Raw genomic sequence first — 22,874 nt, forward strand, 5'->3', positions numbered from 1 at the left:
TATTGTTAGTGGTTTTCAATATGGTACCAGTTTGGAGAATATAGGATAAAAAAGCTGGAGTTTTGTCTGCATATTATTTAAATAGTCTTTAATAATAATATTATTACAATATTGTGCGGTAGCATCTCTGCATCTTTATATGGGTGTGCTCATGTGCCTCCATGGTTGCATGTTATGTTCATTGTTATATCTTTGGATAATTAGAATGGGTGTTTGCTGGTAAAGAGGAATGTGCACACAGGCTGCCCGTTCCTGCACATTATTATGTAATTTTATTATGTAATTATAATATAATGGGATTCAAGCCTGGTTTTGGAGTCCACTTTTGAGATGGGTCACCTGTATTGACTTCTCTCTAAATTATTGCTGTTTGTATTTGTATGTCTCTTGGTCTCAGGCATTGATCTACCGAAATATAGCCTTTGTCTCAACTGAGAGATTGCAAAAATAATGTTTCTGTTGTCTTTTCTTTTAACATGCACTAAGCTTGATAAGAAGTGAGTCCTTCTTTTAGGACATGTAGCCTAATCATTGACACAATGCAAAATTGAAACCAACTAGTTGAAGTACAGGCTTGGCCTTGAGAAAAAGGGATATGAAGGTCTCTCTTGATTTTGACTTGGCTCCAACCCACAGCACTTAAGACACTGCCTTGGCTTGATCTTGGCTAATTCTGCTCTTGGACCTGACAGCGGCTGTGGATAGAACCACTTGGACTATTACACCATCACAGCACTGCCATTGCATCTGTCAGCTTGCGGCAGCAAGGAATTAGTGTCTACAATGAACTCAGAAAATACACTTGCCTAATAGTTCCTCATGAGCCCTTGGTTGCTGTTGTAGAAAGGACATTATTTACATTTACATTATTTACTGTCCAGTGTCACCCAAATGAGGATGGGTTCCCTTCTGAGCCTGGTTCATCTCAAGGGTTCTACCTCATATCATCTCAGGGACTTTTTCCTTGCCACCGTTGTCTCAGGTTTGCTCATTAGGCATAAAATAGGGATAAAATAAAATAGTTATGTAACTTTAAACTTTATAATCTTTATAAGCTGAATTGTATTGTTTGAAAGTTCAAGTAATTCTTCTGGTCAGGCTTCTTCCAACCAATACTACAATAACTTTAATATATTCTTTATATTATTTATTAATATGTAAATGAAAACAGAATATGACAAGACTGCAGTAATTTTGTTATTTTGTTATGGGCTGGACGATGCTACTACATTTCTGTAGTGGAATTTCTGTAGAGATTTTAAACTAATTCACTCTTATTTTGGGAACACTGTCAAAAGTGGAATTACTTTGCACAAATATCAATGGTTTTTAGAACATTTTAAAGGGGAAGAAATCTGTAAATCTATAGGGTCTGAACGACTAATGATCAAAATAACTTCCGTTTCTCAGTCATTTTGATAAACAACGACATCTAGTGGCAAATAAATGACCAAACACTGCGTCACACATGACCTTTTACATTTGACCTCTTAATAGCGTAATACATCGTTTATTTACGTGTTTATTTGTTTCTTTTATTTTGCCTAAACTTAAGACACGATCCGGGATTTTTTTTGTAACCGATTAATATCACAACCATTATATTTTTATTCCCTGTAGCAGATTACTCCTCATTTGTCCTTTCCTCCATGTTGGAACAAGCGCGCATGCGCACTGTAGAAAATAGCAGAGGGTTTGAGGTCGAATAGAAGAGCTTTTATAATTAAATTTCTTTCAGTGTCAGAAATAAAAATGCCAGACGATTATGATAAGGACGCGTACCCCGAGCCTCCACGTCGGACTCCGGTTGTTGATAAACAGACTTCTCTTCCAAACCCGGTTTTAATTGCATCGAAGATTTTCTATTACTCTGTGGATCTGCCTGTGACCACATTCAGGAGTGAGTGCACCTTCTGATCAAGCACATTATTATGATCAAGGCTTGTCTGTTAATCCCTTTTTGTAAATATTTATATTAGGGTCAAGGTTTTTAACCGTTATGTAGCTACATAGTTTTTATTTTCCTTGAACTAAACATGCTTAATAACAATACCGGCCTCAGCTGTAGCCTGCTACTAGCAACTTAGCATGACTTTAGCATCACCTGCAGCTGGTAGCGTTTGTTTAAAGAGCGTTGCTAACTATCACTGTTTGTTTGATTGATTGATTGTAGATGCTATTGAAAGCCTCCAGCCCAAAAGCAAAACCCACTACTACCACCAGAAGTTTCGCCGTGTACCGGAGCTGACTGAGTGCCAAGAAGGCGACTATGTTTGCTATTATGAAGCAGAAATGCAGTGGAGAAGAGATCAGTAAGTCTTGACTAAACCAGATGTTTAGATTGCATAAGTATTCACACCCCACTTGGAACTTTTCATCAAATCTTCCTGTAGTGCTACAAGCTGGAGCTGAACTGGACCTAACTGTGATTATACCATGTCTTGAAAATAGCCGTTTTGGATGAAATAATCTATTAACCTCATTATGTAAATAATGAAAAGAATGAGACAAAACTACAACTAATGCTAAGGAGGGCAGTAGCCGGACGAGCAACACAGGACAGCAACAGTTTGGACACTCCACAAAGCTTGGCTTTAACAAAACCCCATCTCTGAGAGCTACTGGTTTGACCAAAATTGATTTTGAGTGCTGTGTTTGGCAGAAAAATGTCACTGCTCGTCACCCTGAGAATACCGTCACAACCGTGAAGCACAGTGCTGATAGCATTATGATATTTCATTAGCAGGGACTGGGACACTGGTCAAGGTGGAGGGCAAAATGTATGGAGCTAAATACAGGGCAGTCCTAGAGATAAAAAAACAAAAAATTTCCGGCTTCCTAATTCGCTTACTAACTGCACTAAATCGTATCCAAGATCAGAAGTAGTGTGTCTCAAATCTTAGTATGTTGAAATGAGTATCTTCCAAAGCTATTCAGATGGTTTCTGTTTCAGGTTTTCAGACTGTGGATCGTAGACACGTTTTCAGCTAATATTGTTCATAAGTTCTTGCATGAGGGAGGAGGTGTTTTGTGACAGTTGGCTTTGCTGCATATTAGACCATATAAAAATAAGTAAAGGGGACGGTGAATCAAATGATATAGTATATTTTGTTACGCATTATTTAATGAAAGGAGAAAAGGTGAAATGGAGTTTGTTTATCATGACAGTGAGCATAACTAGGCAAAAATCATTCTCTTTTGTTATGACATGTTTGTATCTCTCGGTTTCTGCATACCCTTTTGCTACATACTCAAGTGTGCACTTTTTCCTTACATAAAGATTACATACTTTTAGTGCATAGTATAAGCAGACAAATTGGGAGATCAGTTGGTTCACCTTCCAACAAAATGGCCAGTGATTTAAAGGGATTTAGTGTTAGTGCAAAGAAACCTGAGTCTGTTTGACAATCTGTGACAAAACTTGAAAATTAAGTTCATCTCAGCTCCAGGTTGTAACATTACAAAATGTGGAAAAGTTCAAGGGATGTGAGAACATATGCAAGGTTCTATACCGTAGTTTTATGATTTCATTTCTCAATCACACCAAATTCAACATGGATCTGACCACAGAAAGCATCAAACTGTGCTTACGAGGACCATACATGAGCACCAGCAGAATCAGCCTTATCCTGCATTCTCCATTACATCCTGATCTGAGTCAATCATTTGATGTTTTGATTTGTAGCAAGGTGGACCAGGAGATTGTGAAAATCATCGAGCAGCGTGCCCGTGCCTGTCAGCAGCGTGAGGGGCCCAGCAACAAGCAGAACTGTGCTAAGGAGCTGCAGCAGTTTAATGAGGTCTCCAGGGCTTACCAGTCACGCTGTGAGTGCGCATATACACTCTTAACCCCATCATTCATATTCAGATTTTCTCTTAAACCAAAGGACATGGATGAATAGTAAACAGAGGCTTAAGACATTCACAGATTAAAAGCAATTTCATTACACAGTAAGAATTTGAAATTAAATGCAAGTTGCTTCAAAGTTTTCTTTTGTTTCAGATGGTGATCTTGGTGCATATGCCAGTGCAAGAAAATGCTTGATGAAGCAGAAAGAGAGGATGATGGAACAAGCACAGAAAGCATAAATTCTGCTCTTTTTCTGCTGTGCTTCTCCACTTTATGTATAAATGTGTAAAATAAATACATTTACTGAAAAGATTATCTTGGGTTTTTGTGGTATCAGGTCAGTAAAATCATTGATTAGTTTTTCTCACATTTGACTAAAATGAAAACTAATTGAAGTTTTATTCTCATAGTATAGTAGGATTTGGCTTTTTTTTTGGATTAAGAACTTCAATGACAAAGCTTTACATATGTTCTCATGTAATCTGAAGCAGTCTTTAGCAAAAGAATTTCCTTTGAGATTAATAAATTTCTTATCTTATACAGAAAGCATAACTAGGCTTAGCTAATCATTGACTGCTCTCAATTATTTTTGATAAACTTGCTTATATTTTTAAACAAATGTCAAATTACAGATCTCACTACCCACTCTCACCAGCACTGAAAAATACTATTCCCACTGCTTTTATTTAAAGACTCCCACAAGAAATGCTACTCCACATGACCTTTACTTAAGCAATTTAAGTAACTAGGTATAACATTAAAGATGCTGTAAATACAGCTGTTAAATAAAATTCTTGCATGCTCTTAGCCCATACTGTAGAACATTACAAGCATAATAGATCCAACTTTTCTGATTTTAAATGCAACAGAGGGTGTTCAATATTTAATCCATCATTCATAAGTAAATTTTATCATCTTGGATTTCATGACCACAGGTAATTGCAACTTGCCTCTAAAGCTAATTTATTTTGCACATTTGTATGGTAAGCTGGTGTCTTGATTTTACTATGCAGTTGAAGTTATTTAAGCATAATTGGACAAACTGAGGTTTAACCAGAAACCATGATTTATAATGTACCAAAAACATTGTGTTGTGCTCCTCCATACTAACAATCACTAGTGAACCAAAGTTAGTTGCATCAAGTGTCATTAAGTCCATGTGTTCTTCAGCCAAGAACAAAACTATTCACAAGATCTATGAAAACCCCACAACTCAGACCCATATTAATCCAAGACTCAGGCAAGCAAAACTGTTTTCAGGATTTTATTTCAATCCATTGTACAAAATTTAGGAGGCCTGAAGAGCAGCCTGGCTCCTCTGTACCGAGACCCTGGTGTGAGTTTTGGCCAGATGATCCGTGAATTCCTGGAAGAAAAGAAACGGTTAGTAATCCAGATCTACAAATTGACACCTTAATTTACAAAATTAAACATTAGCAGAAGTTTACCTGGTAAGGAGACTTGGTGAACACAGTCTCTTTCCAGAGATCAGGGGTCAGATAGCTGTAGGTCTTTGAGATGGCATCAAAAGTAGCCTTAGCTAAAAAGAAAAAAAGGGTTCACAAATTTGAGTTGCAATAAAAAGCTACTAAGCGTTGAGCATGGTGATTATACACAAGACACATCAAAGCCTCCTTACCAAAGTTGCCCAGAGTGGCCGTGCAGCCCTTGGCAGAGGTGTAGCAGTCGTCAATACCAGCCATCATAAGCAGCTTCTTGGGAACAGGAGCAGACACGATACCAGTACCACGGGGAGCAGGGATCAGACGCACCAGGACAGAGCCACAGCGACCAGTCACCTAAAATCACAGTTCAACAGTTAGCACAAAGCTAAAAATCACACTTCAGACTACATGATCCACAATACCATTTACACACATTCTGCCTAGTTGAATCAATATTCACCTTGCAGGGGACAGTGTGGGGCTTTCCAATCTTGTTACCCCAGTAGCCTCTCCTGACTGGGATGATGGACAGCTTGGCCAGGATGATGGCTCCACGGATAGCCGTGGCTACCTCTTTAGAACACTTCACACCCAGACCAACATGTCCGTTGTAGTCACCGATGGCTACAAAAGCCTGACAAAAATCAACTCATTAAAATCATGTTTTAAAGCTGTAATCATTAATTTGACCAGGATTACAAAATACTCAAGTCAAAAGACAAGAATCACCTTGAACCTGGTGCGCTGACCAGCCCTAGTCTGCTTCTGGACAGGCATGATCTTCAGCACCTCATCCTTCAGGGATGAGCCCAGGAAGAAATCGATAATCTCAGACTCCTGAAACATAAAAAGGAAGACACTGATCAAAACATTAAAGAATCTAACAATGTTTAGGTAACATGATTCTTAGGTGGCATCTAAATCACTGTGCTATAAGAAAACTTGTTCAATACATATTTACAGCTCTATTAAGTGCTGCCAAAGTGAATGAAACATGATCATAATTGTTTTTACTTTTCTCTGCTGTAACCTTTGAAATCAGAGTGTGTCACAGAGGTTCCACAATATTAATCAAAAACACCAATGGACCAAGTTATGACTTGTTCCTTATGAAGAAAGTTAAAATAGGCAAACAGCTGTTATAAAAGATTAATAAAAATGATCCATCATGTAGTTATTGGGAAAAATCACCTTATGGATAATGTAATCACCAGTCCATCAGAGATTATCTTCCAGCAGCTTTGCCCAATGCCATGTTTTATTTCTTACTTATGATGCTGATATTTCTGATGAAGTGTTCTCACCTTGATGGGCAGAGAATACAGGTAGATCTCCTCCAGGGACTTGATCTTCATGTCCTTCACCAGACGACCAAGCTTGGTCACAGGCACCCACTAAAACAAAACCCAGGCAAAACTTTGTTGAAACAGGTCACACTCTCTTGATTTTCTATTTTAATCTAGAAAAGAAACAGTGAAGATCTTAGAGAAAGCCGTACCTCCTTGTCCTCAGCCTTGCCACCACGGGCTCCGCGGCCTCTACCCCGGCCTCTTCCACGGCCACGACCGCGCCCCCGGCCGCCAGCGCCGAAACCTCCACGGAAACCTCCTCTACCACCGGCGTCGTCCGCCATTTGCTAAACAAAACAATTATCTTTAATTAGCCTGATAACCTTATGAGACTTGACACAGTACCATGCCTTATAATGAATGACGCACGACCTAGTAGCTAGTCATCAAGACGAGATATTTTCATACACAAAATAACACAAAACTATATACACACAGAACCCCCCATAAGATAATCTTATAGTGTGTTCCATAGTATATTATCAGTAATATAACTTCACTAGCTAACACCAGCTAGCTAACACTCCGCCATTACTGAAACCATCCCAACAAATATCCGACAGAAAATTATCTTTATTCAAACAATCATCGCCATTTTGACGTTATAGGAATGTAGCTACATCCTAAACGTATTATACTGTAAATATTGTATTCTACGATTACGGATTGTAATGATATAAATGGATACATTCTCGCGCTAATACAAGACCATGTTAACTTACGTGATGTGTATTCAGGAAGAAGAAGGCTGGACGAGAGTTCCGGGGGAATTTATTTCAGCGCAAGTCTCGCGATATTTCATTTCGTGTTGTTGCTATATGTCGCCTTCTAGTGGCAGCCCAAAGACGTTTGCTTTGTGTTGGATAAACGTTTCCATTACAATCACCGATCAGGCATAACATTATGAGCAGTGATAGGTGACGTGAATAACACTGATGATCTCCTCATCATGGCACCTGTTAGTGGGTGGGATATATTAGGCAGCAAGTGAACATTTTTTGCCCAAAGTTGATGTGTTAGAAGCAGGAAAAATGGGCAAGTGTAAGAATTTGAGTGAGTTTGACAAGGGCCAAATTGTGATGGCTAGACGACTGGATCAGAGCATCTCCAAAACTGCAGCTCTTTTGGGGTGTTCCCTGTCTGCAGTGGTCAGTATCTATAAAAAGTGGTCCAAGGAAGGAACAGTGGTGAACCAGCAATAGGGTCATGGGCGGCCAAAGCTCATTGATGCACATGGGGAGTGAATGTGATGTGCTGGACAAACAAGTCCGAACATAGAAGCTCCACCGTGCAATTTAGATGACTTCAATGATTTGCTGCTAACATTTTGGTGCCAGATACCACAGCACACCTTCAGGGATCTAGTAGAGTCCATGGTGGTCATAATGTTACAGCTGATTGGTGTACATTTCAATTTCACTAATAAACAAACAAGGAACAAATCTAAACTAAACATGGATATGTTTAATTAACATAATGTTTGAACACCTTTATTACTGACACAACCCTATTAAGAAATGGAGGTATCAGTCTGACCAGTTACCAAAACCCTGGCTGAGCTGCTTAAACATATAAGCTCTTATTTACCAACTGGTATTAGTGCTTAGAAGAAAAGGAAACTGCTTTATATTAATACTGCCATCACAGATAAATGTTGTTTTTTAAACATTTCAAACACTGACTGATAAATTTGTTCCAGTAATAAGGAAGCTAGAATATTATAGCTGCTCAAAAAGATGGCTACCAGCATGTTCAGCTCAGGTGTTTTGGCAGCTGGTCAGTCTGGCTGGTCAGACTGATACCTCCATTTCTTAACAGGGTTGTGTCAGTAATAATGGTGTTCAACTGGTCAAAACAAGGAAGGAAGGCATTTATATAATAGGCTATATTATTTCCAAAGATTCTTAAAATTTATTAGTCATTTCGAAAATCAAATTATTTCATCACCAGTGATTTTTCACAAGCTGTTACTTCATACCACCAAACTAAACACAATAGATATGATGTGGTTAAAGTTAATATGCCCTCAGGTGATGCATACCCTGGACCTTGTACTCTCACCACAGTTGCTTGTATGAGTTTTTCTGTGGCTAGTGTGCAGAAAAAACATTGTTTGGAACTCATGCCATAGAAACGCTAACTGTTAAGGGTTATAGTACACTTAATAACAGAAAAGGGCAACAATTATGTAAAGAAGAAGTCTTATATTAGGTGCCAGTGAATGAAATCTCAAATCTGAAAAACAAAAAGTGCAGCTCTGACAATAGTGTCAGCTTTCCAGTTTTGGATAAGCAAAGATATTGCAACTTGTTTTAACTTGTCTTTAAAAAGAGAACCTGCTGAGGGGGCAAATATTTATAGCTTTTTTTTCAACATAGGTGGTAACAGGAACTTGTTTTGGACATTCCATGACAAGAAACATAAAATGGGCACATTATTTTAAAAAATGAAAAAAAAAAAGAAAAGAAAAGAAAGAAAAAAGGCTAGTGTTTCAATCTTTCACATTTTTCTTTTATAAATAAAACAAAACTTGTAGGTAAACATGTTGGAATGTGCTGTTATTGGAAAATAATCACCCTTGGGCTGGTAATGGTACTCCACTTTGTGCACCTCGTCGTTGATTATTTTCCTATGACAGCACTCCTTGTCATGTTTTATTCCTTATATAGGTGCCTGAGACACGATTACTGAAAAGATTGGGAAAGATTACTGTTGGGAAAGTGCAATATATAAATATACCATAATCTTCACCAGGAATGTGAAAGTAAGATGATTCTGCAGGGCTTGTGCATTCAGGATCATAAAATCTCCTTAATAATGAATATTTCCATAACAAACATTTTTAACATAACTGTTTAAAATAAGCCCATGGCTTTTATTACTCTGTTCAGCAATCACACATTCAGCAATCACAGGCTGCGGCTAGAATGAAACCACTAATATCATCCATGTCAGAAGTATTATTTAAAAGAGGGAACTAGAAGCACTGGTACAAACAGGCCACAACAAACCTGGACGTGTGGCAGCTGTAAATAACCTTTGCCCCTAAAAAGCTTAAATATTCATTATCATAATGAAAAGTATTTTTTAAAAATGTATTTCTTACCATGCTAACCATTTTACCTTGGCTGTCAGTCTGAATCGACTGGGTGGGGTAAGGAGCCAGTCTAAAAGACACAGCAATAAATGTGATCAGTCTGCCTAAAGATGTCAAAAAAAATGAGATTTTCTCACATAATTTCAGTTTGTCTAATAGATATGTGCCATAACAAAATGTACATCTTGTCCTCAGATACCAGATGTTAACATGCCCATGATCTTTAAATGCAATTTCCTGTCTTTTCACTTTTGAAGACACCAGAACTTTACTTCTGCTTGAGATACATGAAAATGGGAAATTTCAGTATAAGAAAGATTGCATTTCCTGGAAATAAATTTCCTTGAAAATGTCAAAACTTCACAATGTGATGGGTTTTCCCAGGCAGCCACACACAATCTGTTGCCTAATTAAAATAAATAAATAAAAAATTGCAGTAAAGTTAGCTGTAAATGTAGTAGTTACTTAAGTTCAATTCAATTTTATTTGTTTAGCACTTTTAACATTAACATTATCTTAAAGCAGCTATACAAAAATGTAAAAAATAAGCACAAAAATGACAAATGCATTATTGTACTAAACATAAGTAAGAACTAGTATCACTGAGAACAAATAACTGAATATATTGAAAAGAGGCAATAAAGCACTACATGGAGATGTGAAACAGAGATAGTGTCCCTCATCACCGTAACAAAGAAGAGTCTGTGGCAATAGTAGAAGTTCCAGTTTCACTTTTCTTTTTCTCAGTTTGGCTTATTATAGTATAGATTAGGACAAAGGAGCAAGAGCTGGTTCCCAAGTTCCTCTTTCTGTCACTTCTGTGTCACTCTTTTTGTTCTTTGTGTACTAAACAGCTTGACATGCTTTCAGCTGATGTTTTATCGAGCCCTTTTCAGGTTTTGGTATATGTCTTCTCTCCTCTTGTTGGGCCGTGGATTTTCAACCTGTAAAAGAATCAGAGATATTTAATCAACCCGTGCATACACGTAGTTCACAAATTGGCCTCTTATTTAGGTAGATCAGAATTATGAGAAAACCTTGTTTTCCTGTGCAACTTCAGTGGACGAATTTTTCTTGTTTCTGCGCAAGTTCCTCTTGCTGTAAAGTTCTTGCACCACAGCCCCGAAGTGGACTCTCCTAGTTGAGTCACCCTAAGATGCGTAACAGGAACACAGCTAAATAACTTAAAACACCAGGTACATAACACCAAATACAGAATCGCTCAAAATATTTACTTCGAGATATAAGTACAGTTTAGATTTACCTAGAATAATTTCATAATTTCATAACTATTACCATATCACTGATTAAGTTTTGTTAAAAAAAACATTACAGGCAGTGATTTACAGTTATATAAAAGGTGTGGGTGATGAAGTGAATTAGAGAGAGAGAACAAGATGGATGACTTGAATTAAAGGGATAATGGTAAGATTTTAGAAATAGTGCATTAATATAAACCTTTAATTTTCTGTCAGAGCCATGCTTTTATAGCATTCTCATTTGAGAATTCAACCACGCTGTCATATCTATCCATTTATCCATCCATCCATCCATCCATCCATCCATCCATCCATCTATAACCACTGTACTATTTATCCTACACATGGTGACTGGGAGCCTGGGGCCTACCCTAGGGGACCTTTAACTATTTAGATTATTATTAATAGTTTAGAAATGCCAATCAGCCTACAACGCATGTCTTTGAACTTGGGGAGGAAACCAGAGTATGAAGAGGACATGCATGTGCTGTGGTATAATGAATATTAATATATTATTAACACTTTTCGAATGGAGAAATACCTTGCCCTGGCTTTGGCTTTGTCTTCCTTTTAACAGTTTGATTCGTCCAGTCTGAAGGATTGAATTTACTGAGTTTAGTTCAGATGAATTTAATACAGCAAATAACATTTGTTTTAGTTTTTAAACATTTGATGTATTTATTTATTTGTTTGTTTACTTGTTTATTTTAAATAATACATGTTACCTTCACACAGATGAAGAGAGTCAGGATTATTAAACTATAGAGGGACAGTAAGACCACCAGTGTGAGTAGCAGAACTTGCCCAGTGCTATAATCATTATCTGAATACAAAAAAGAATTTGAAGACAGATTTAACAATGATTCAAAAATCAACGCGTCATCTGTGAAATGCAACATATTTACCTTTCACTGTCAGTGTGGTGCCAGACCCAATATCCTGTGCGCCACTGTTTGCTAAATCTTTATAAGATGCAGCGCAGTAATACACACCGTCATCGTTGTGTGAGAGCAAGCTGATGTGTAGGCCTCTGCCTTCCAATCTATACCTCATTGGGTGATTGTTTATATCCAGCTGATGATAGGACTTTGTCGTGAACACATACCATTGCACTTCTTCAGCAATTTTGAGATGGCAAGACATGTTCACATGACATGGGATGTAGACTGACTGGTTGAATCGCCCATGAAGAATCTCTTGAGGCTGCGTGACCTTTAAAGTGCACATGCTTACTGAGAGTCCTGCAATAGAAAGATCCAAAAGTGTTCCATTCGCTGCTTATTCACATATTCCTGGGAGCCGTTACAATGCATACACCAAATACATTTCAAAGCACCATGAAATATACAAGAAATATTTCAAGTAATACGATCACTTAAAGGAAAAATCTGCCCTGAGTATTAATCTTTATACTTCATGGTCAATTTTCACTTTAATAGAGTCCTACATTACTCATAATAGTGCCAATGAGAATTAGGTTCATCTCTGCCTAAAGAGAGTGGTGCAGCAGTGCTTTACTCTCATTCCTTCTCATCATGCTAAAACTTCCATTAACACCAATGTGCTTATTATCATAGATCACAAACTAGCTGAGCCGCGTCTCTGCTGTAACAGTGTTGTACAGCTGCATTGCATTCTGCAACTTGCCGTCTAGCATTTGACATAATATATATCGGCTTTTTCATTAAATATGGCACTAAACATTGGACCATTATCCATTATGTTTGTTTTTCTCCTATGAAACTCTATTGTTGCTGTACTAACAGCTGTATGACTCATTACACAACCACTAACAGAACAAGCCTTTATTTGTCACATGTACATTACAGCACAGTGAAATTATTATATCCCTTTTACATCTTGTTAAGAAGTTGCGGTCAGAGCCATATTGCAGCACCCCTGGAGCAGAGGGCGGTTAACAGCCTTGCCTGAACCTTCTGATCAGTAACCTAAAGCATTAACTATTGAACCACCACTGGCCCTTAAGACCAGTTTATAGGAACAAAGCGTAGCATCAACCAACAAGTTATCATGAGAATCACTGAACACATAACAAATATTAGAATTTTAATTTTAAAATTTAATTTTCCTTAATATGGTCAGATTTGTATTTGAGTATGTCAAACAACACTTGTTTTAGCATTACATGTTGGTTGTTACTTATCTGGTTTAATTTGTCATTTTCAGGTTTATATATTATAAAATGATGTATCTACACACAAAAATGTCCCCCAACTAAAACACTGCTTGTATTAAAATCCAATATAAGAAATTTTTCTGAATTACATGTTTCTAATAATTACACAACATAGTTTTTTTGTAAAGTTTCTTGTCTACATCAGGGAATTACTTTATATACTTATGTTGTAAAGAATAAATACTCCATAACTTAAAAATCAAAGTAAAGAGTTCAAGACTTCTTACCTGGACTAAAGATTAAAATTAGTATGATGTAAACAAAGACATAAAGGATCATCTTCATGATAATTTGGGTTGAACGTATCTTGTTAAGATATCCGCCTGTGTAATCTGGATGAACAGAGTTCTTTAGTAGTTGCTGACAAACTGAATGTTTGAGAAAAGGGAGAAGTGGTGTAAGACCTTTCTCCAAGGCCCTTCCTTCCTCTCTCCATAGTGTGACCCATGCTTTGAATTTAGTTCATCATATGCTTGTGCTGAGTAACCTTTTCCTACATCTACACTATATTGCCAAAAGTTTTGGGACACCCTTCCAAATCATTGAATTCAGGGGTTGGGCTTGACCCCTTAGTTCCAGTGAAAGGAACTCTTAATGCTTCAGCATACCAAGACATTTTCATGCTCCCAACTTTGTGGAAACAGATTGTCCAAACATGACTGCGCACCAGTGCACAAAGCAAGGTCTATAAAGACATGAATGAGTGAGTTTGGTGTGTAGGAGTCCTGACCTCAACCTGATAGAACACCTTTGGGATGAATTAGAGCAGAGACTCTGAGCCAGGTCTTCTCGTCCAGCATCAGTGTCTGACCTCACAAATGCGCTTCTAGAGGAATGGTCAAAAATTCCCATAAACACACTCCTAAACCTTGTGGAAAGCGTTCTCAGAAGAGTTGAAGCTGTTATAGCTGCAAAGGGCAGGCCAACTATATATTAAATTCATGTGCATGTAAAGGCAGATGTCCCATAACTTTTGGCAATATAGTGTAAATGTAAAAGTAAAAAAAAAACGTCATGACCTTTCCTAGCAAAATGCATGCTTCAAATGGGACAACTCAAAGGATTTATAAATTGTAAATTCAGATAATATTTAACTAAATATTTAAATATTTGGTATAAAATTGAAATTTTATGGAAATTCAGAAAACATTTTAGTTGGTCCAAGAATAGACTCAAGGTATTACAGGGTCTGTATGTGTTGCATTTAGCCTTTAGATGTCTGCTGTCTCTAATACATATTACCTCGCATGTTTAATCTTTTCTTGCTACAGTTACTGACTATTATATATTTTTTAAAAAAATAATCAAGAAAACTGGATAGAGAAATAGAAGGAAGCGTTTATCATGGCGCTCCTTTCTTCTCTCCACACAGCGAAATGTTTCTGGACTAAACCCTCACACCCAGGCCAGAAGCCCCCCTGTGGGCGTGGCCAGGCTCTCGCACCGTCTTTAACTACTTTTCCCGGCTTGCATTGTAATTTAACTCTTGGCCACGTCCACCGGCCACGTCGCCCCGTATTCGCCATATTTCTCGGAGGAATGCCCTGGAAAAGTGTTGGAAATCGGTTCAAGCAAATTTCGGCTGTCTCGTATTCGTAATAGCGGACAAAGCGTCGTCTTGATTTGCGTTCAAATAGGAGCATTTAAAAAATAAAAAAGCAGGCACGATGAATATCTTCAGGCTGACCGGAGATCTGTCTCACTTAGCGGCAATCATCATTCTGCTGCTCAAAATCTGGAAAAGCCGCTCGTGCGCAGGTAAGCAGACAGCCATGAGCACAAAAATACGTGCTCTTTTAGATTTATACATTGCTTTAGTTTATCCTTGTGTGTTTTTTTTTTTTATAAGCGATCATTTCATTGCATTTAAATGGCAACGCATTTGTTCCCTGTCTCGGCTAGTTTTGTGTTAGCAAGCAAACCGACGCTAGCCAGTCACCAGCTTTTCTTTTGAATGAGTCTTGCCTTTCGAAGTAAAAGTATTGTGATCATTGCTGTTAGAAAGTCAGCTTGCTGGTGTGTAATGTTGTGTACTGCTTTGCTTTACAGAGGAATCATTTAAAAAAAAAAAAAAACCTGACCTGAGATAACTTATGAGTGAGCTAGTGGCTAACATTTGTAGCTGCTAGCTTTACGCTTAGAGATTCTTGCCAAAAAAAAAGCTAGCTAGGTATGTTAGCGACTATAAGGGAATTAATTGCGATTTTTGTGTGACACTATGAATCGGTAAAATGGCGAGGATTGTGTCCGATCTAACATGCAAATTACAGTAGCTAAATGTGCAGAAGTCTTGGATGGATCGATGGCTCGGTACTTTGTTAGCTAACTTTTTTTTTTTTTTTTTAAATTTTCGCCTTTCTTTATAATTAGATGCTGAAGAATGAGTGATAAATGAGACAGCGCGTGATGTCTGTTCTTATTCGTTTAATAAAAGGACCCACGACTGATTAGTTACTATCTGATCACCGTATCACACTAACAATACCTAGTCGATAACGGTCGATCAAGACATGCCAAAGTGCAAACTACTTGAGTTTTAGATGTGCACTGCTGTTTTAAAGAGATCTCTGGTGTGTAAATGAGTGTTATTAAAATGCATTTTCGCAGCATGGAGTCTGTGATTACGGGATTCCTCGTGACGTGGCAGGACCTTATAGGATTCAGTGCACTGCAACTCCATGCCTTTGAGTGCCATGTCCTAGTTATCAGCATTGATCAAGGATTCGTGATCCTTGTGCCATCACTTGAGCATTTGGGTGCTGTTTATACACTGCCCCATCCGTGCAAACGCTTACTGAATTGTTTACATTTTTTTTTTTAGGGATCTCTGGGAAAAGCCAGATACTCTTTGCTTTGGTTTTCACCACACGTTATCTGGATCTGCTGACCTCCTTTATTTCTTTCTACAACACGTGCATGAAGGTAGGCGTTTTCTCATTTAGGCAAAATAATTTTTTCCCCCCTTGGTGCAAGACATGTTTGCATTCACCACAAACCTTTTTTTCCTCTACCAGGTCATCTATATCGGATGTGCCTATGCCACTGTGTACCTGATCTATGTGAAATTCAAGGCTACTTATGATGGAAACCATGACACCTTTAGAGTGGAGTTTCTAGTAGTTCCAGTGGGAGGCCTGGCCTTTTTGGTCAATCATGACTTCTCTCCATTGGAGGTATGTTGCAACTAAAAGTTGTTGTGTACACATCATAAGTTACTAGCAAAAATTAAACCTGTGTCCTTATGTTCTGAACTCAGATCCTGTGGACCTTCTCCATCTACCTTGAGTCGGTGGCCATCCTGCCTCAGCTCTTCCTGATCAGTAAGACTGGAGAGGCTGAGACCATCACCACCCACTACCTGTTCTGCCTGGGTGTCTACCGTGCCCTGTATCTCTTCAATTGGATCTGGAGGTTCTACTTTGAAGGCTTCTTTGACATGATCGCCATTGTGGCTGGGGTGGTCCAGACCATCTTGTATTGTGACTTCTTCTACCTTTATGTCACAAAAGGTGAGGTCCAGGGGGGGAAAAAAAAAAAGTCAATCTCACTCCACTTCTGGGGAGCTAGTGTCCTGTGTAGAATGAAGTTTTCCCTTCTCCCACCATACCTGATCCAGGTCATGATGGGTTTGATGATTAGCTTATCAGTTTGCTCGAGTGGGATAGCTTCCCAGGACTGCTGAGTTGAGAGCAGCTTGTATTCAGAGTTGTGTTACTTAGAAACAAATGCCAGTCCCATGAGTTATGGTGATAATTGTGTTTAAAAAAAAAAAACGGTGTGATTAAAGGTCTGTCATTGTGTATTTGGTCCAAACAGTGCTGAAAGGAAAGAAGCTGAGCTTGCCAGCGTAAGTGCCAAAGAACAGAAGACCTGTGTCACCATTCAGACTCATATGGGGGGCACGGGCCAGCAAAGCCACAGCAAGAGGCCGAAGACAGAAAGTGCATGTGAAACTGTTGCTGTTTGAGAAATGTCATCCGGATGGGGGGAAAAAACAACGACAGCACAATGACTGCAAAGAGGACTTCTCTTGGATTTGGCAACGGAAATTTTTGTTTTCAGCATCTTGCAATACCTTTTTAGTGCTGTTAAAAAAAAACTCTAAAGAACAAAAAAAAAAAGTAAATAAATACTTTTCTATGTGAGGTGTTCCACAAGATTAAAAAATGTTAAAGATTGGCCAGATTAAACAGACCCTTTAACTGCTATTACATGTACTTTTGAAATTTTATTTGTGTTTTCAAGGTTTCCTGGAGTGTTGAATCAGGTAAAGTTTGTTCTTTGACATGAGTGACACACAAATCCCTATCCACGGAAATATTTTCCACCACCTCATTCTTCCCTATAACATGAAATTGCTTTAGAATCCAACAGCCTTTCAGAGTTTATAAACTTCACAAATGCCTTATATTCATTTGAACAGCATTATAGACAGTATATAAGCCGACATGTTTCCTTGTAAATGCATCCACTTTGGTGTAAAATGAGAATGTTTTGTACTGCCAAATCATTCAGCACTGATACGTTTTATTCCTTCTGCTCCAAATTACTCTGGATTTTGTATCTCTGTTAAGGCTGTAGTCATTCAGCAGTACTCATGATGTACAATATACATAAAACAAGACAAAATAATCTTAATAGGTAGTATCCTGCGGTCTAAGTATTTGTTCTTTAGGTGCAGAAATTTCTCAACAATGCCCATGGAATTGAAGATGTTGTGCATATTATCAAACAGGATCTGAAGTGTGTGTGTGTGTGTATATATACATTTCATAGGCTTGTGTTCATTTTGGACATTCATTTATATATTCAGTATGCTTGATGTCCCCCTTTTGAGTCATTCCTCTAGGGTTTTCATTTTTGAGTTGAGTTTTTACATCATCACCTCCAATAAAACATTTTACAGGCCATTGGTTTGGATTTTTTGTACTGTTTTTATTTTGAAATTGTGATGCATTAGGGCTTTGAGCTATTTAATCAAAACACACAAATTCATATTTGTGAGTCAAGTACAGGTGCAGTGTGCAAAGATACATACATACACAATACTACATGAAGTCAACATTCTAAGAAGAAAAAAACATTTTAGGAGTCAGAAACCCACAAATAACTGTTGACCCATAAAAATATGAGCTCTTCAAACCTGCAAGTGCCACTTAAGTATATTAATACTCATTTCACAGAATGCTAATTGTAGTCCTGGCAGCTCTAAAACACCAGCTGACACTGGTATAGTATATTGCTGACCTGGAACAATAGCAAGGCCACGTTCGCCAACAGTAACACATAAACATGTAACTGTAACATTACAGGACATTCATCCATCCATTTTATGTACTGTTTTCCTACGCATTGTTGGGGGTTGTCTGGAGCCTATCCCAGGGTATGCTGGGTACACCCTGGACAGGGTAGGGCACATTCGCGCACACACACAATCCGGACAATTTAGAGATGTCTCTCAGCACACAACATGTGTCTTTGGACTGGGAAACGCAATCCCAGAAGCACATACATGCATATATTCTATATGTAAATAATAAAACACAATGGCACGTACTGTTCTAGGGATATAAAATATAAAACCACTGTTTATATTTCTTAAAAATGTAACAAATGCATTTTTTACAGCTTTAGCATTGCAACAGATATGGACATAGAGGGGGTGTGCAACATAAATGTGTAGACTGTAGTACCACTCAGTCATTCAAGTTTTTTTTCTGTAACCTTGTCTCCTGCTGAGATTGTCCTTTCAGCTGTTCTATTGGGTGAAAGGTAGAAGGTAAATATTAGAAGTTATAACACTGTGAAGCATCAGTGTGAGATTGTGAAGTGAATCTGGGGGGGGGGTGAGGTACCTGGGAATGTTACAGTAATTGAGGACATGCGAGCCAATAACGTACAGGATGCTTATCACACAGGAGCTCCAGAAGGCCACCACGGCAAGACAGCAGAGAACACAGAGCAAGATGACCCCTCCGATAGTCAGCAGGAAAACTGTATAGGAAATATTTTACAAGCTAAACATGAGCAGTAACTGAGAACAGATTCACTGAAACGTCATATTATCTACTTGGTTAATTTGCATTCGTGGATGCATGCCTTACTTTCAACAAAGATACAATATGTGGTAATAGTGATGAATGTAACAGCGGCAAATGCCAGGAAAAACCCAATAGGTACCGAGGCTGTTACAATAAATACAAGCAGCACCAGTGTGATGAAGGGGTGGTCACTCAGATACTTTCCCACTTTGCTATTCAAGAACTCTGTGATCTAGAGAAAACAGAAAAACCTCAAATCATTATGTAGTAACAGGTAATAGACAAGTCTTCCTTACATACACAGGAAAGTGGTAACTCAGTGGTCAAGGTTATGTCTTAATGACTGGATAGCTGTCTTAAAGGAAAAAGACATCTGGAGATTACTTGCATATTAATCTTTATAATTAACAAGTGAAGATTTATTTTAGAAAAAAAAATCAGAGTTGTCTTTAATTCATTTTAGTTAAACCTTCATGATCAAACTGATCTATTTTTTACTATGGTTAATGGCTATTTACATAACTGACATACACTATATTGCCTCCAAATCATTGAATTCAGGGGTTGTTTTTCAGCGGTTGGGCTTGGCCCCTTAGTTCCAGAGAAAGGAACTTTAAATGCTTTAGCATACCAAGACATTTTGGACAATTTCATGCTCTCAACTTTGTGGGAAGTTTGGGGTTGGACTCTTCCTGTTCCAACATGACTACACACCAGTGCACAAAGCAAGGTTCATAAAGACATGGATGAGCGAGTTTGGTGTGGAGGAACTTGACTGACCTGCACAGAGTCCTGACCACAACCCGATAGCTGACTCAAACCAAACTCGCTCATCCATGTCTTTATGGACCTTGCTTTGTGCACTGGTGTGCAGTCATGTTGGAACAGGAAGGGGTCATCCCCAAACTGTTCGCACAAAGTTGGGAGCATGAAATTGTCCAAAATGTCTTGGTATGCTGAAGCAGTACGACTTCCTTTCACTGGACCTAAAGGGTCAAGCCCAACCCCTGAAAAACACCACCTGAATTTAATGATTTAGAGGGGTGTCCCAAAACGTTTGGCAGTATAGTGTATGTGCAAACAGGGATATAGCTCTTACTCATTCGTTTTCATTTCTAACAGAAGTCTGACTGTTACCGCTTATGTGCAATGTAAACATTAGTGTATTAGTATTATCACCAAGGTGAAGTCAACACAGCTCCACGTGTCTGTTTGGGTCTCTTCAGGGTTCTCCGGTTTCCGGTCACCTTCCAGAAACATTCCCTCCCTGGGACAGGACCCATGTTCACTGTGACCCTGACCAGCATAAAACCATTATCGAAAATGAATGAATGAATGGTCATTTGTATTTGACTTAACCTGTTGAACTGACCAAACTTACCAAATGCATACATGGTAAAAAATAAAATAAAATAAAATATTTATAAACATTATTATTAGAAAATATCACCTTGGGGTCCCAGTTTATGTCCTCCATTAATCGTCAAATTTTACTGGAGTGTCGTCAGCAGTAACACCTCATTTCCTGTAAAAGATTTAAGTTTAAGGATGAGAAAGAAATAAAAGAACAATATGTTACATGGGTTCGAGTAGCTAACTGGATAATTAGTGGACAGTATCGAACAGAAACCTGAACTTTTAAAGCAGCTCCTGAAGCGTCAAGTACAGTGCAGTAAAAGTTAAAAAATACACTTGAGGAAAATCAGAAGACTTTTATAGAAGTCTTTCTTTAAACTTCACGGCACTATTCCTTGAAATTAGGCACTATTCCGACATGTTTCTGCATTCATTCTGCAGCAACCTTGGCTACATTTAGTATTAGCTCTAATGTTGAGTCATTCTTAACTTGAGCTGCTCTTACCAGCTGCGCCCTCGACAGTAAACACAACCAGGAGAGAAACTACGCCTGAAGCCTATAGTCGAAGGAAATAAAGTATAGAATAAAGTAATACAAGTACCTCTGCTCACCCGAAAAGCACTAATATACATTTCTCCGACTCCCCAAAAGTTTACACAAGGTTGCCAGGTACTGAAAAACAAGAATTAAGTCTCGTCTGACTTGTCTGATAATAATCCACCCGTATTCAGACTAACGTCTCCTCCTGCACCGTGAACTCGGCAGACGATTGGACGTCGGAAAAGAAAACCGAGAGCTGTACAACAAAAGCTGTAAATAATTCCTCACAAATCCTGTAATAAGTGCATTACGACATTTTTCTTTGATCGCTGAAATTCTGTTATAGACTAAATAAATGGCAGAGACCATCACCTAAAACCCACTACTAATTTGTGTGAAATAATGATATAACAATAGTTTCATTTTTATATTGAAACTTGAGAATAATTAATACATTTAGTTGAAGGTGATCAGAAAGACATATTTTATTATCCCTGGTTATTATACGTTTATAAGTACTTATTTCCTATTCCTCTTGATTGTGATTTCGATGACCTCTCATCTGTCCAATCAGGGACTGCTTTTTTTAAGTATTAATGGCCAATCAAAGCGCAGGAGGCGGGTTTTGTGAGATTACGGGTAGGGAAAAAATAACTGGTTTGGTGGAGACTATGGATTAAAAAAGGCACCATCCACAGGGCAATTTTTTTTTAAGAAAACGTGGAAAATCGTGAGTCCTGTTTCACTCACGTGTGGCTACATCTAGACTACATTAGTTTATTAAGATGATTTAATGTGTTATGTTTGGACAGAATATAACTGTTGCTCTGAAGACGTTAGTCGGAAAATGTTGCACAAACTATAAGAACAATATTCCTGCTTATCTGAACTGAATGATTTTTTTTTATACACATACGGTTAAACGCAAACATTTTGCTGCTAACAACATAAACCCGTGCTTGGATTATGATGAATTAAAAACAGAAAACATTAACAATACAATAATAACAATTATTTGAATTATTAATTATCTGATGTACAATAATATACAGTAAGGTAAATAATAGCTGATCTTTTCTAGCAAAAATATTGTACCATTTATGTTGAACGTACGAGGAGGTTATTAAATGATTAAAATATATATATATATTTGTAGAAATTATTAAAAAACATTCAATTATATTATTAATGATAACAATGATAATAAATATTTCATTACAAAAAAAAAAAAAAAAAAACACGTTTAAGATGAAACTCTGTCAACCTGGAAATTTGGTGCCAGAGCCAAACTATTTAATTTACTTGTGGCTTTAATCTTCCAATCATTCTGTATCGCTGGAGGAAGAAGGATCTGTAACTATGAAAAGTATGTTTTAGCTCTGATTATATGCACAAGGCAGAATTAAAATTAGGATATACACTATATTGCCAAAAGTATTCGCTCACCCATCCAAATAATCAGAATCAGGTGTTCCAATCACTTCCATGGCCACAGGTGTATAAAATCAAGCACCTAGGCATGCAGACTGTTTTTACAAACATTTGTGAAAGAATGGGTCGCTCTCAGGAGCTCAGTGAATTCCAGCGTGGAACTGTGATAGGATGCCACCTGTGCAACAAATCCAGTCGTGAAATTTCCTCGCTCCTAAATATTCCACAGTCAACTGTCAGCTGTATTATAAGAACGTGGAAGTGTTTGGGAACGACAGCAACTCAGCCACGAAGTGGTAGGCCACGTA

General features: G+C 37.9%; 5 protein-coding genes across 6 annotated transcripts; 2 read left to right on the plus strand and 3 right to left on the minus strand.

The window, feature by feature from the left end:
* Positions 1–1,649: 1,649 nt before the first annotated feature.
* On the plus strand, positions 1,650–4,162 carry ndufb10 (NADH:ubiquinone oxidoreductase subunit B10). Its single transcript, XM_058416293.1, has 4 exons — positions 1,650–1,900; positions 2,174–2,312; positions 3,686–3,825; positions 4,004–4,162. Exons 1-4 carry the CDS (start codon positions 1,753–1,755, stop codon positions 4,087–4,089), a joined length of 513 nt encoding a protein of 170 aa, XP_058272276.1. The 5' UTR covers positions 1,650–1,752; the 3' UTR covers positions 4,090–4,162.
* Positions 4,163–5,100: 938 nt separating this feature from the next.
* Positions 5,101–7,493, minus strand: rps2 (ribosomal protein S2). Its single transcript, XM_058416268.1, has 8 exons — positions 7,367–7,493; positions 6,794–6,931; positions 6,600–6,689; positions 6,025–6,132; positions 5,756–5,929; positions 5,490–5,649; positions 5,299–5,390; positions 5,101–5,216 (listed from the first exon to the last, which is right to left on the minus strand). The coding sequence occupies exons 2-8, from the start codon at positions 6,926–6,928 to the stop codon at positions 5,139–5,141; spliced, it is 837 nt and encodes a 278-aa protein (XP_058272251.1). The 5' UTR covers positions 6,929–6,931; positions 7,367–7,493; the 3' UTR covers positions 5,101–5,138.
* A 766-nt stretch (positions 7,494–8,259) lies between these two features.
* Positions 8,260–13,582, minus strand: si:ch211-139g16.8 (immunoglobulin superfamily member 6). Its single transcript, XM_058416281.1, has 6 exons — positions 13,425–13,582; positions 11,906–12,241; positions 11,726–11,823; positions 11,542–11,592; positions 10,779–10,892; positions 8,260–10,685 (listed from the first exon to the last, which is right to left on the minus strand). Exons 1-6 carry the CDS (start codon positions 13,480–13,482, stop codon positions 10,620–10,622), a joined length of 723 nt encoding a protein of 240 aa, XP_058272264.1. The 5' UTR covers positions 13,483–13,582; the 3' UTR covers positions 8,260–10,619.
* Positions 13,583–14,675: 1,093 nt separating this feature from the next.
* Positions 14,676–18,107, plus strand: kdelr2a (KDEL endoplasmic reticulum protein retention receptor 2a). The gene is made up of 5 exons (XM_058416851.1): positions 14,676–14,955; positions 16,019–16,119; positions 16,212–16,370; positions 16,454–16,706; positions 17,014–18,107. The coding sequence occupies exons 1-5, from the start codon at positions 14,865–14,867 to the stop codon at positions 17,046–17,048; spliced, it is 639 nt and encodes a 212-aa protein (XP_058272834.1). The 5' UTR covers positions 14,676–14,864; the 3' UTR covers positions 17,049–18,107.
* A 4-nt stretch (positions 18,108–18,111) lies between these two features.
* LOC131369953 (lipid droplet assembly factor 1-A-like) lies at positions 18,112–21,360 on the minus strand. 2 transcript variants are annotated; one of them, XM_058416877.1, is made up of 6 exons: positions 21,207–21,360; positions 20,689–20,763; positions 20,418–20,534; positions 19,302–19,470; positions 19,053–19,191; positions 18,112–18,955 (listed from the first exon to the last, which is right to left on the minus strand). In XM_058416877.1, exons 2-6 carry the CDS (start codon positions 20,713–20,715, stop codon positions 18,898–18,900), a joined length of 510 nt encoding a protein of 169 aa, XP_058272860.1. In that variant the 5' UTR covers positions 20,716–20,763; positions 21,207–21,360; the 3' UTR covers positions 18,112–18,897. The 2 variants fall into 2 exon arrangements, with proteins under 2 accessions (XP_058272860.1, XP_058272849.1); XM_058416866.1 differs by having other exon boundaries at positions 21,197–21,354.
* Positions 21,361–22,874: the final 1,514 nt, after the last annotated feature.

This window comes from Hemibagrus wyckioides, linkage group LG02, assembly GCF_019097595.1.
Source record: "Hemibagrus wyckioides isolate EC202008001 linkage group LG02, SWU_Hwy_1.0, whole genome shotgun sequence".
Lineage (NCBI taxonomy): Eukaryota > Metazoa > Chordata > Actinopteri > Siluriformes > Bagridae > Hemibagrus > Hemibagrus wyckioides.

What these genes read in the sequence shown, in the direction of transcription:
- ndufb10 (XM_058416293.1), top strand. Translation starts at nt 1,753, where the DNA reads ATGCCAGACGATTATGATAAGGACGCGTACCCCGAGCCTCCACGTCGG. An exon ending in ATGCAGTGGAGAAGAGATCA is followed by an intron (nt 2,313 to 3,685) that starts GTAAGTCTTGAC and finishes TTTGATTTGTAG; the next exon opens with CAAGGTGGACCAGGAGATTG. An exon ending in CAGGGCTTACCAGTCACGCT is followed by an intron (nt 3,826 to 4,003) that starts GTGAGTGCGCAT and finishes CTTTTGTTTCAG; the next exon opens with ATGGTGATCTTGGTGCATAT.
- LOC131369953 (XM_058416877.1), bottom strand. Translation starts at nt 20,715, where the DNA reads ATGGAGGACATAAACTGGGACCCCAAG. An exon ending in GCTGTGTTGACTTCACCTTG is followed by an intron (nt 19,471 to 20,417) that starts GTGATAATACTA and finishes TGTTTTCTCTAG; the next exon opens with ATCACAGAGTTCTTGAATAG. An exon ending in AATTACTGTAACATTCCCAG is followed by an intron (nt 18,956 to 19,052) that starts GTACCTCACCCC and finishes TTCACCCAATAG; the next exon opens with AACAGCTGAAAGGACAATCT.
- rps2 (XM_058416268.1), bottom strand. Translation starts at nt 6,928, where the DNA reads ATGGCGGACGACGCCGGTGGTAGAGGAGGTTTCCGTGGAGGTTTCGGC. An exon ending in TGTATTCTCTGCCCATCAAG is followed by an intron (nt 6,133 to 6,599) that starts GTGAGAACACTT and finishes TTTATGTTTCAG; the next exon opens with GAGTCTGAGATTATCGATTT. An exon ending in GGCCACTCTGGGCAACTTTG is followed by an intron (nt 5,391 to 5,489) that starts GTAAGGAGGCTT and finishes TTTTCTTTTTAG; the next exon opens with CTAAGGCTACTTTTGATGCC.
- kdelr2a (XM_058416851.1), top strand. Translation starts at nt 14,865, where the DNA reads ATGAATATCTTCAGGCTGACCGGAGATCTGTCTCACTTAGCGGCAATC. An exon ending in ATGACTTCTCTCCATTGGAG is followed by an intron (nt 16,371 to 16,453) that starts GTATGTTGCAAC and finishes TTCTGAACTCAG; the next exon opens with ATCCTGTGGACCTTCTCCAT. An exon ending in CTACCTTTATGTCACAAAAG is followed by an intron (nt 16,707 to 17,013) that starts GTGAGGTCCAGG and finishes TGGTCCAAACAG; the next exon opens with TGCTGAAAGGAAAGAAGCTG.
- si:ch211-139g16.8 (XM_058416281.1), bottom strand. Translation starts at nt 13,482, where the DNA reads ATGAAGATGATCCTTTATGTCTTTGTTTACATCATACTAATTTTAATC. An exon ending in CACCACACTGACAGTGAAAG is followed by an intron (nt 11,824 to 11,905) that starts GTAAATATGTTG and finishes TTTTGTATTCAG; the next exon opens with ATAATGATTATAGCACTGGG. An exon ending in AAAGCCAAAGCCAGGGCAAG is followed by an intron (nt 10,893 to 11,541) that starts GTATTTCTCCAT and finishes TACGCATCTTAG; the next exon opens with GGTGACTCAACTAGGAGAGT.